At 48.3% G+C, this 12,939-nt stretch overlaps 1 protein-coding gene across 1 annotated transcript in view; it reads left to right on the top strand.

Moving 5' to 3' along the window:
- Positions 1 to 12,939, top strand: part of GLRX3 (glutaredoxin 3) — a 151,336-nt gene that overhangs the window by 127,311 nt on the left and 11,086 nt on the right. The window contains exons 9-10 of the mRNA XM_085606207.1: positions 9,055 to 9,094; positions 9,195 to 9,287. Of these exons, the coding sequence (XP_085462333.1) occupies positions 9,055 to 9,094; positions 9,195 to 9,287 (133 nt within the window). The remainder of the gene's footprint in view (positions 1 to 9,054; positions 9,095 to 9,194; positions 9,288 to 12,939) is intronic.

Below are 12,939 nucleotides of genomic sequence, written 5' to 3'. Positions count from 1 at the left end.
GGGATTCCCCTGGAGGGGACCTAGAAAATAGCCAAAATATAGCTGCATTTTGAGTTTTGGGCGAAAAATAGGGGGAAAAAATGTTCTGGATAAACTGGTCTGTTTTTTTCATAAAAATGGCATCAACAAATGGTTTGATGTGCTAAAGTCACCACCTACCCAGCTTTCTCTAACATGCAGAGCTGAATTTTTTTTCAACAGTTTTGGCATTTTTCAAAGAGGTACCCAATATTTGCTGTCTTTTTTGCTTTCAACCTACTTTCAGTTTGTGGTGCAAACCATTGTGAAGCCCATGGGTGATCCAGGAAAGCTATATATTTCTGAAAAAGCAAAATTCCAAATTGAGCAAGGGGTCATATGTGTAGATCCCTCAAGGTTTTACCCAAACAACTAACTGATAAATAAAGAAATATTAAAAACAAGTACGGAAAAGCAGCTATTTGTGACAATGTTTTAATCTGTAAGTTTTTGTCGCGATTGCCGATTTTACAAAAGCACTGTACCATTACGTTCGCCAGACCCTTCTGGTTGTGGGGATATGTAAGGTTTGTAGGTACTCCTAGAACCAGCGCCAACAACTGAGCTGCACCGTACGATGGTGTTTCATTGTGTACGGAGTATAGACCAATTCATATGGTCTAATATTTAGAGTGAAAAATAGGTATCAAGGTAATATATGTATTTCTGAATGAGCACAAGATATGGAGTTTAGAAGCAGTGGTTATTTGTACATCTCTGAATTTGTGGGTACCCGTAAGAGCATATGATTTACAGGGTATTTTTTGAAATGTATAATTTATTTCACTCTGGCTTGCATTTGGAATTCTATGCTTCCACATGTCTTCTGATAAAAATGGTACCTCATTTGTTTGGCCTAGTGCCTGCGTTAGGAAACTGCTCAAAACACAACATGGATAAATCATATTTTTCCACTCAAAACCAACCTGTTTTTTTTTAAAGTGGGTAGCTGTGGATTTTGGGCCCTAGCTCAACCAGCACCTAGGAAAACCTAGCAAACCTGTATATTTTTGGAAAACAGACACCTAGGGGAATCCAGGATGGAGTGACTTGCATGGTTGTTTTACCCAGAATCCCTTGCAAACTTTGACTTAAAATCAAATTTTCCTCACATTTCTGTGATGGAAATTTCTGGAATCTGCGGGAAGCCACAAACTACTGTCTATCCCGCATTCCCTTAAGTCTTCTGATAAAAATGGCACTTCACTTATGTGGGGCGGTCTAGTGGCCGCAACAGGAAAGGCCCCAAAATAAAATGTGGAGACATCAACATTTCCTTTCACAAAAAAGATCTGATTTGTCAATGGGGGTTCTGTTTTTTTTTTTTTTTTGCCGTGGATCGATGGCCGCCCAGGGAAACCAAGCAAGCAGAGACATTTCTAAATGCCAGACAACCAGGAGAGTCCAGGGTGGTATGCCTCGCATGGATCTCACAAAGTTTTCTCACCCACAATGACCTGCAAACCTTAAACTTTCCCTACATTGCACATTTACCTTGCATTTTTGTAACGTAAACTTCCAGAATGAGAGCGAATCCACTAAATTCCTACCACTCAGCGGTCTCCCACGCGTCCTGATAAAAATGCTACCTCACTTCTGTGGCTCGGTCTAGTGCATGAGACGGGCAAGTATCAGACCAAGGTCAGCCGGAGTCTCATGGAGCAACTCTCATTGACCCTGGTTTAATTTGTGCCTGTCGAGCACACTAGGCCAATTCCCACAAGTGGGGTAGCATTTTTATCGGGACAAGTGGGGGAATACTGGGTGGTAGGAATTTTGTGGATTCCTGTTGATTCCGGATGTTTATATCACAGAAATGGAAGGTAAATGTCTAGTTTTCAGAAATGTTTGGGTGGTTTTCCCAGGCGGCAGCGGACAGAAGCCTGAAAATGCAGCCAATCGGCATACAAGTAGGATGATACGGAGACGTAGCCCAACTCTGCTACCCATAGATATAGAAAATAAATAAAATACATCCAAACTCAAAATTTCCCTTCTTGCCAAAGAAATAAGGATACTTTAGTACCCCAGGGTCCAGAAAGACTGTTTGAGTCATATTGGAGTTGGAGGCTAGGCCAGATATGTGGGTGGGCTGGCCATCCCTACACCTTGTAGCAATAAAAAAAAAAACTCCCTGGTGTATAGTGGGCTTTATGCTCCTCCCATCGGGGCAGATTGTAGTTAAAGACCTCTTATCAGCAACCTGGGGACAGAAAGGCTGTTGCTGGTGATTTGAGGGGTAGGGTAAGACCCAATGCCTAGGCAGCTCACTCCCACCTATTTCTCTACAAGAAAATCATCATTTGTGTTTAGTTGGCTATCTGAAAGAAATTTGGGCCTGGGGGAAGGGAGAAGTCTTAGCCCATTGCCAGTGGGGCCGCTCCCCTCTAAATACAATCCCTGATGGTTTAGTGGTCTTTCTGCCCACCGCTGGGGGAGAAGATAGGAAGAAAACACCTCCAATCTGCCTCTGACTGGGAGCACAATTATTGCTGGGGTTATTTGGGGGGGGGGGCTAGCGCCATACCTAGGTGCCCCCCCACCCATTTATGCACTTATACAGAGTCCCTGGTGTCTATTGGGCTTTCTGACCCCTTTTCCCACAGGGCAAATTGGAGATCACAATCTGCCCGGGGGGCCGGCACTAGCTCATTGCGATAATAATCTTCTCCCTGGTGGTCTAATGAGCTTTCTGCCCCTGCCGGGCAGATTGTAAGAAAACCGCTCCAATCTGCCCAGGCCCGTTGCCTAGGTGGGCCGTCCCACCCATTTTTACCCCTATAAAAATCTCACTCCACCCCACATCACCACCGGGGGGGATAGATTGGAGGTAGCAACCATCCTCCAGTCTGCCCCCAAGAGGGTGGAAAGACTTTTGGGCTTGGGGGGGGGGGGGGGGGGGACAACTAGCCCATTGAGAAGTGACCACTCCACCCCTTTCAAATCCACTCTCTGGTGGTCTAATAGGCTTTCTGCCCTTTGGGGGTGAATTGGAGGAATATACCTGAAGACTGCTGGAGGTTTTTAGGGAGGGGCTTTGCCCAAAGCCTGTGTGGGCAGCTCCCGCCCTTTTACTCCCCTATAAAAATCCTTGGAGTCTAGTGGACTTTTTGTTCCCCGGGGCAGATTGGAGGTGGCAATATTTTGAGCTTGGGGGTTGCCGTAGGCCATTGCGAGGGGGATGCTCCCCCTCAAAACTAGTCCCTTGGGTCAAGTATGTGGATCACTGGGGATCGCCCTTCTGCGGTGATCCCCACTCAGGGATCCATCCAATAGGGAGTGGTAACATTGGACAGGGGAGATTCTCCCCTTTCTAATGACACCTCTTACATCCAAATCAGTGCTTGTGTTGAGATATGCCCTCAAGCACAGATGTAAGTGAAAGTACATGAGCCAGTCTGCTCATTTTACTCTGACATTCATCATTGCACAGAAACAAAACCAAGCCTCGGCTGCTGGCGAACGTTTTCCCCAGCTCCCAATGCTTAAAATAGTGAAAGGAAATCCAGAGTGATTTCCTGCCTCTGGTACGAGGATGGCCTGTAGCAGTCTTGAGCACACGAAGGCTGGTGCGGAGGGCAGCATATACCCATCCTCCACATCACACCTGTAAAAAATCCTGTGCCAAGTTCACTAAGTGTTGATGTCAAAAAAACATATGTACAGGAATAAAAAAAAAGTTTCACGTGATTATATAGTTAGGTTTGGTAATAAGATCTTAACATATGTTAAACAACAGAAATCCACTTACACAATCACAGATAAAATGTAATTACGTTTATAAAACAGAACCTAAAAAAAAGGAAAGAATTTGGTAGCTCTTCGATTTTAGTTGCATATTTCATTATGGTTGGGTCATGGACACGCTGAGCTTGCCCCTGGATGCCCTGAGATTGAAAGCTTCTTACAAATGCATTCTTATAAATGCATTTGCTTTAGAGTGTGCTACAATAGTTTGAACTCCTTCCTATTTTAAAACGTTTCCCTTGATTTTGTCACTCTGATTTTGCTTCATTTGCGCTGCTTTTTGTTATTTGTCCCTCCCTTATTTTATCTCATTCCTCTACCTTTTTAGATCTCGCCTAGTACAGTGCACATGCACTCTCGCTGCGAGAGATATTGCATACAATTAAGGTCTTATAGCCACCCCCCATTGCTTACCATTCATTGGCTTCACTAAGTTCTTATTTGCTGCCTCCTAAATGGCCAGCACTTGCCGTCATCACTTCTTCTTCTTTCATGTGAAGCATGTACCAATTACTGATTTCTTCATCTTGATGTCCTTCAGCTGCTTGTGCTTTGTTTGAGGTACTATTTCTTTCCCCCATCATCCTTGTCTGAGTTACTTCTTTCCCTTCCACCCTTCTGTCTGTGTTGCTTCTTTCCCCTTCCACCCCCGTTGTGTTGCTTCTTTCCCCTTCCACCCCCCTTGTCCATGTTGCTTCTTCCCCTCCCTCCCACCTGCCCTTGATCTTGTTGCTTCTACTCCTCCCACTCGCCCTTGTTCATGTTGCTTCTTCCCCTCCCGCCCGCCATTGTTTTGCTTCTTCCCCTCTCTTCGCCCTTGTCCATACTGCTTCTTCCCCTCCGGACCGCTCTTGTCCGTATTGCTTCTTCCCCTCCCACCCGCCCTTGCCCGTATTTCTTCTTCCCCTCCCACGTCCGTCTTGCTTCTTCCCCTTCCATCCTCCCTTGTCCGTGTTGCTTCTTCCCCTAGCACCTGCACTTGTCCTTTTTGCTTCTTCCCCTGTCCGTGTTGGTTCATTCCCTCCTTCCCACCCTCCCTTCTCTGTGTTGCTTCTTCCCCTCCCTCCCACCCGCACTTGTCCGTGTTGCTTCTTTCCCTCCCTCCCACCTGCCGTTGTCTGTGTTGCTTTTCCCCCTATTTGTCAGTGTTGCTTCTTCCCCTGTCTGTGTTGCTTTTTACCCTCCCGCCCTTGCCTGTGTTGCTTCCCCCTTCCCACCCCCCTTGTCCCTGTTGCTTCTTCTCCTCCCTCCCACCTACCTGCCTTTGTCCCTGTTGTTCTTCTCCTCCCTCCCTCCCACCCGCCCTTGTCCCTGTTGCTTCTTCTTCTCCTCCCTCCCACCCGCCCTTGTCCCTGTTGCTTCTTCCCCTCCCACCCGCCCTTGTCCCTGTTGCTTCTTCCCCTCCCACCCGCCCTTGTCCCTGTTGCTTCTTCCCCTACTACCCACCCTTGTCCGTGTGGCTTCTTCCCCTCCCTCCCACCTGCTATTGTCCATGTTGCTTTTCCCTCTATTTGTCAGTGTTGCTTCTTCCCCTCCCTCCCACCTGCCCTTCCCCTCCCTCCCACCCACCCTTGCCTGTGTTGCTTCCCCCCTCCCTCCCACACGCCCTTGCCTGTGTTGCTTCCCCCCCACCCACCTGCCCTTGTCCCTGTTTATTCTCCTCCTCTCTCCCACCCTTGTCCCTGTTGCTTCTTCCCCTCTCTCTGCTCTTGTCCGTACTGCTTCTTCCCCGCCCGCCCTTGTCCGTACTGCTTCTTCCCCCCCACCCTTGTCCCTGTTGCTTCTTCCCCTCTCTCTGCTCTTGTCCGTACTGCTTCTTCCCCGCCCGCCCTTGTCCGTACTGCTTCTTCCCCTCCACCCGCCCTTGTCCGTATTGCTTCTTCCCCTCCTACTCGCCCTTGTCCGTGTTGCTTCTTCCCCTCCCACCCACACTTGTCCGTGTTGCTTCTTCCCCTCCCACCCTCCCTTGCCGTGTTGCTTCCCCTCCCACCCGCCCTTGTTAGTGTTGCTTCATCCCATAGCACCTGCCCTTGTCTGTTTTGCTTCTTCCCCTGTCCGTGTTGGTTCTTTCCCATCCTCCCTTGTCTGTGTTGCTTCTTCCCCTCCCTCCCACCTGCCCTTGTCGGTGCTGCTTCTTCCCCTCCCTCCCACCTGCCCTTGTCGGTGCTGCTTCTTCCCCTCCCTCCCACCTGCCCTTGTCGGTGCTGCTTCTTCCCCTCCCTCCCACCTGCCCTTGTCTGTGCTGCTTCTTCCCCTCCCTCCCACCCAACCTTGTCCGTGTCCCTACTTTCCCCTCCCTCCCATCCACCCTTGTCTGTGTTGCTTCTTCCCCAAGTTCGTGTTGCTTTTCCCTCCCACAATTGTCCGTGTTGCTTCTTCCCCTGTCTTTGTTGCTTCTTCCCCTCCCTCCCACCCGCCCTTGTCCCTGTTGTTGCTTCTTCTCCCTCCCTTGCTCTCACCCGCCCTTGTCCCTGTTGCTTCTCCTCCCTCCCACCCTTGTCCATATTGCTTCTCCTCCCTCCCTCCCTCCCACCCTTGTCCATATTGCTTCTTTTCCTCCCTCCCACAAGCCCTTGTCCCTGTTGCTTCTTCCCCCTCCTTCCCACCCGCCCTTGTCCATGTTGCTTCTTCTCCTCCCTCCCTCCCACCCTTGTCCCTGTTGCTTCTTCCCCTCCCACCCGCCCTTGTCCCTGTTGCTTCTTCCCCTCCCACCCGCCCTTGTCCCTGTTGCTTCTTCCCCTCCCACCCGCCCTTGTCCCTGTTGCTTCTTCCCCTCCCACCCGCCCTTGTCCCTGTTGCTTCTTCCCCTCCCACCCGCCCTTGTCCCTGTTGCTTCTTCCCCTCCCACCCGCCCTTGTCCCTGTTGCTTCTTCCCCTCCCACCCGCCCTTGTCCCTGTTGCTTCTTCCCCTCCCACCCGCCCTTGTCCCTGTTGCTACTTCCCCTCCCACCCGCCCTTGTCCCTGTTGCTACTTCCCCTCCCACCCGCCCTTGTCCCTGTTGCTTCTTCCCCTCCCACCCGCCCTTGTCCCTGTTGCTTCTTCCCCTCCCACCCGCCCTTGTCCCTGTTGCTTCTTCCCCTCCCACCCGCCCTTGTCCCTGTTGCTTCTTCCCCTCCCACCCGCCCTTGTCCCTGTTGCTTCTTCATTGTCCCTGTTGCTTCTTCCCCTCCCACTGCCCTTGTCAGTGTGGCTTCTATCCCTCCCACTGTCCCTTGTCCATGTGGCTTCTTCCCCTCCCACCCGCCCTTGTCCGTGTTGCTTTTTCCCCTCCCACCCGCCCTTGTCCGTGTTGCTTTTTCCCCTCCCACCCGCCCTTGTCCGTGTTGCTTTTTCCCCTCCCACCCGCCCTTGTCCGTGTTGCTTTTTCCCCTCCCACCCGCCCTTGTCCGTGTTGCTTTTTCCCTCCCACCCGCCCTTGTCCGTGTTGCTTTTTCCCTCCCACCCGCCCTTGTCCGTGTTGCTTTTTCCCTCCCACCCGCCCTTGTCCGTGTTGCTTTTTCCCTCCCACCCGCCCTTGTCCGTGTTGCTTTTTCCCTCCCACCCTCCCTTGTCCGTGTTGCTTTTTCCCTCCCACCCTCCCTTGTCCGTGTTGCTTTTTCCCTCCCACCCTCCCTTGTCCGTGTTGCTTTTTCCCTCCCACCCTCCCTTGTCCGTGTTGCTTTTTCCCTCCCACCCTCCCTTGTCCGTGTTGCTTTTTCCCTCCCACCCTCCCTTGTCCGTGTTGCTTTTTCCCTCCCACCCTCCCTTGTCCGTGTTGCTTTTTCCCTCCCACCCTCCCTTGTCCGTGTTGCTTTTTCCCCTCCCACCCGCCCTTGTCCGTGTTGCTTTTTCCCCTCCCACCCGCCCTTGTCCGTGTTGCTTTTTCCCCTCCCACCCGCCCTTGTCCGTGTTGCTTTTTCCCCTCCCACCCGCCCTTGTCCGTGTTGCTTTTTCCCCTCCCACCCGCCCTTGTCCGTGTTGCTTTTTCCCCTCCCACCCGCCCTTGTCTGTGTTGCTTTTTCCCCTCCCACCCGCCCTTGTCTGTGTTGCTTTTTCCCCTCCCACCCGCCCTTGTACGTGTTGCTTTTTCCCCTCCCACCCGCCCTTGTCTGTGTTGCTTTTTCCCCTCCCACCCGCCCTTGTCTGTGTTGCTTTTTCCCCTCCCACCCGCCCTTGTCTGTGTTGCTTTTTCCCCTCCCACCCGCCCTTGTCTGTGTTGCTTTTTCCCCTCCCACCCGCCCTTGTCTGTGTTGCTTTTTCCCCTCCCACCCGCCCTTGTCTGTGTTGCTTTTTCCCCTCCCACCCGCCCTTGTCTGTGTTGCTTTTTCCCCTCCCACCCGCCCTTGTCTGTGTTGCTTTTTCCCCTCCCACCCGCCCTTGTCTGTGTTGCTTTTTCCCCTCCCACCCGCCCTTGTCTGTGTTGCTTTTTCCCCTCCCACCCGCCCTTGTCTGTGTTGCTTTTTCCCCTCCCACCCGCCCTTGTCTGTGTTGCTTTTTCCCCTCCCACCCACCCTTGTCCGTGTTGCTTTTTCCCCTCCCACCCGCCCTTGTCCGTGTTGCTTCTTTCCCCTCCCACCCGCCCTTGTACGTGTTGCTTCTTTCCCCTCAAGACCCATCCTAGTACGAGTTGCTCCTTCCCTTACACCATCCCGCCTTCCCATTCTCCGTGTTGCATCTTTCCGCTTACCCCACACTCAAGTTGTCTGTGTTGTTTCTTACCTACCACCACCCTCCCTTCTGTTGTCCGTGTTGCCTATCTGACCCACCATAAGAAGGAAAAAAAGCACTATAATTCGGGCAATCCTGGCTGCATCATATCTTTTTTTCTTTAAACGGTTAGCCATGCACACAGCGGTCGCATCCTCTAGAACATGCCTAAGAGATATTGGAAAAGCCAATAGCTCTTGCATAAGCGAGAGCTATTGGCTTTTGCCAGTGCTTTTTTTCTCTTTGTGCCACCATTTTTCTAATAGTTTCTCAGCCTTTTCATAGTTCTTCTACCTTAACCTTTTTGCTCTATCATTCGCATAAGAATTTTTTGCCGCTGCTTTTATTGGTGTCTCACTTTTCGCCACCTACATGCGCTGTGCATTTTTCTGTTTCACCATTTTTCAGTGTCCTGCAGCAACCAGTCATGGGTTAAGTTTAGTAAGTTTGATGAGATTAAAAGGTTGCTTTAATCTTTACACTATTTATTGCATCACTTTAAAGGCTCTCGGTTTGCACTGGGCCGTGGTTGGGACATGCATGTTTTACATGTCGTTGAAAGTAACCTTATGAATAACGCCAATTATTCTTGTTACTTATAGTGTTGACTTTGAAACCTTTGATATATTGGAAGATGAAGAGGTTAGTAAGATTTTCTCATCCGCTCTCATTTTCCTTCAGTTGTATATTTCTATATTCTAAGTTGATGGTAATGAGCCTACTGATAACATTTTCTCTTTAGGTACGACAAGGATTAAAAACGTATTCTAATTGGCCCACATTCCCTCAATTGTACGTGAAAGGTGAACTTATTGGAGGACTAGATATTGTTAAGGTAAGACTTTAAAAGCAAGTTAACGATCATTAGACATTTAAAAATCTTTTTTCCGCACCTCTGTGCAAAATATGCCTTTTGTAACAATGTATTATTGTAAGCATGCAATAATATATGTAGGTTTGCTGTTCATTTTCCCTTGTAGCAGATACCCTGTTATCCTAATTATTACTGATTATTGATTATGGATGGCCGCATATCATCGTCCCAATTTTGTTTCCACCTTTGAAATGCGTGGTTCCAGGAAATGGGAAATTTCGTTTGCACATTGAACGTTTTGAGCGTACAATAGCTAATTCTATTCCATATCTTTCCCAACAATTCTCTGGAGCGCGTTTAAAGTGCACAGTGAGTATTGTGGTTGCCACCTAGTGGCTGTTTTTACTAGCTCTATCGTCTTCCTTAATTATTGCATAATACTTAAATAATACTTCAAATTTGGAGAAAACAAAATAGATTTTGCATATTGGAGGACGGATCTTCTGAAAGATCTGAAGCAAGGGTGCACTCAGTGCCCCACACTCACTCCAGTCATTACCTCATTTCCGCCTGCCAGCTTCTAGAAAACCAGTCCTTTACTCCAAGGCTGGGAATGCCTACACAGCTCTCATTTTTTTTTTAACTTGTCTTCCTTTAATTTTTCATGCAGTTTTTTTTCCAATTGAGTGGGAGCACTGACTGCCCACTCCACTTCCTCACATGCACCTCCTTTATCCCTTCTGTCCTCTCAGCCTCTGGATTCCTGGTATTGTGTTCAGCATCCTTTAATGTTTTTGAGTGAGTTCATACCCCTCCTCTTAGCGGCATAGAGCTGCATGTGTTCAAAGCAAGGGTGGCTTATTTAGCTTGTGAGTTACCTTCCTGATTCATTGCTGAACTGCTGCATAAGCTGTCCACAAAACTCAATTACAAACGCTGCGCGCCGGACATAATTCTAAGTCCTAGGCCCAGTTTGGTCACACTTACCCAGACTCTTACTTGGTTAGGCCATTGTCTGATCTGCACACGGTGTCGGAGTCGTTGTCGCTTTCACCACGAGTGTGGAGAAAAGGCGACTAGGCATTTGAACGAGTACACCCCGCTCGCAGTAGTGTCTGGTGCTTCTTAAACCTCCCTCCTCCAGGCCACCCACCTGCCTCACCTGCTGCCTGTCCAGTGTACTGTGGAGTCTGTGATGTCGGTATTGAGGAGGCCATGACTCTGGAAGCTGTGGGGTTTGTTTGGTTTGCGCGGGACATGGGCTTTGATGTGACCGGTGTTGTGCCAGAGTTTCAGCCCTTAAAAAAGAAAACTTGTTCTGTTAAAAAGTATTCTTTGGATCTTTCCCGATTTGGCAATTGCTGTCTGAGAATGAAGCAAAGGGTGTAAAGGAAAACAAAAGACTCTTGTACTTTACTTTCATTGAGACACACAAGCTCATTAAATAACCTTTGCAGTTGTGTTTTAGAACATGTAATCCCAGGCTGCACTAAAATGAGTGAAACTATTCTGTACTGTCTGTCCAAAACATGTCATTTCAACATTATATTTGGCAATGAGAACCCATTTTGTTCAGTTTCCTTTTTATCTTTTTAAATATGAGGTTCTCCATTCCTTTAACTGTTTAAGGACCATTATATGTGGTGGACATCTAGTCCTTGAATCTCCTTGTTAAATGATCCCATTGTTATTGATTATTAACCAGCTGAATCCCATTGCAGAAAGATTGTGTTACTCTTTATTTATCTACGTGTCAATCTGTAAACCGAGGGGAGGCTGCTTGGCAATTTTTTTATGTAATATGGGTACCCAGTGTGGAGTTGAAGTAAAAAAAAATAAAGACCTTGGCAACACAAAGTCAAATTGGCTACCCTGATCGGTTTTTTCCCAGTATGCCTTTCCCTCTGGTTGTTTTTTCTTTGTTTAACAAAAAGATAAAGAATCACGAGGCTGCAAATTTGGGAAAATATTGTTTAATACGGAATAGATGTCTTGGTACAACTGCAGATGTGTGAGATGCTATAGATAGGTCTGTTACGGTGTGTGGTCGTCACATGAACCTGGCTCCCTCGGTTATGTGTGGATCTAGAGAAAGCGTATGACACAATTGTCTAGGATATTATAGTGTCATCTTATTTGCCCATGCAAGAAGGAGGGTTGGGACAGGTAGGGTAATCTCGAACCGGTGGCTCATTGGAAGGAGCCCATGAGAGGGATGGCCCCAGTCACCACTAGCATTTCCACTGGTAGCAGAAACACTAGAATGTATGATAAGAGGGGAACCAAAATGTAAAGGCCGTACAGCTCACCACATGACGTATAAAATATTGCTACATTCAAGTAACATACTGTTTGTATGTAGAGAGAACCTGCACACAGTACTATGGATCTTTGGAAGTTTTGGGCACCTAATTAGCCAGCATCTGGATAGAGGCTAATCCTGTCTGTTCACACTGCATGGGGATGTCTAGCAATTGCACCCCACCCGTGTTCACTGGAGAGGACATCGAATGGGTGCTAGATGCTTTCAAATATTTAGGAGTCAGCATATACAGAACGTAAGGACAAGGGTCATGTTGTTGAGGGGCAGTCGTGATGGAAATGAAACTGTCCTGAAGGGCACAATTCAGTATTGGGATCGACATCTGGTCTCTGATCGGCAAAGTGGCCCTAACAGAACTGAGCATCCTTTATATTTTTGGTCAACATTCCAATGCTGCTGCCACAAAGACACTTCCTTCAAGCAGCAAAACACTTCTTCTAGCTCCTACATTGTTAGATGTTCAGCAAAATGAAGATATTGCTGATACAAAGAGTCAATACTTTTTGATGAAGGGGGATGTCCGAAGAGATGAAGATGTTGATTGTTATGTTAGTGGAACTTAGTATAGTGCAACAACTCACTCCCAAAGGGGTATCTCGGCTCTCCACTGAATCTGACAGACAATCAATAAGAATAGCCAGGTCTTCAGAAGTTTTTTAAAGGTATTGCAGCCTGAGCAAGATCAAATATGGAGGGGAAGCTTGTTCCAATGGTGGGGGGAAAGGAAGGAAAATGTCTAGCCGCTGTATCTCGACGTGCGAATGTGGTGGGGGCACAGTAGCAATTTATCCTTATATCTAAGGTTTCTGCTAGGGTAGTAGTGAGTATGTTTCTCCCGTAGGTAAGCCAGACCCTTGCCAACCAGAGATTTATGAATGAGGCAGAGAAATTTGAACAAGGATCGTTTTCTCACTGAATGCCAGTGAAGAGCTTTGAGCGTGGGGGCGACGGGGAGCCTGGAGGAAGCTTACTAACCAAGCTCACAACTGTAATTTAACGACCTGCAAGTTGGAGAGAAGCAACTCATTGGCAGCTACCAGCAAGGCGTGCCCGTAATCAAGATGACTCATTATAAGAGCTTGAATAAAAGTTCTCCTTGACCTTAACAAGAGCCACTGAATTTTTTTATTTAAGCAGGCGCATAGTGCCGAAACAAGCACCACTAATAGCCACAACCTGTTCTCTCATAGAAAGGTTCTCATTAACCAGAAAGCCAAGATTTTTAACTGCCCTCTTGAGACAAGGGGCGGAATCGAACCCATAAGGCCGTCTATCATCTGACCAGTAGGCCTGCGCATTACCGGACCGCAAAATCTCAGTCTAGTCTCCATTGAGCTGTAGACTCAATGA

The sequence above is a fragment of the Triturus cristatus genome, chromosome 1_2 (assembly GCF_964204655.1).
Source record: "Triturus cristatus chromosome 1_2, aTriCri1.1, whole genome shotgun sequence".
In the NCBI taxonomy this organism is placed as follows: domain Eukaryota; kingdom Metazoa; phylum Chordata; class Amphibia; order Caudata; family Salamandridae; genus Triturus; species Triturus cristatus.
This window is presented reverse-complemented; position numbering and strand designations above follow the sequence as displayed.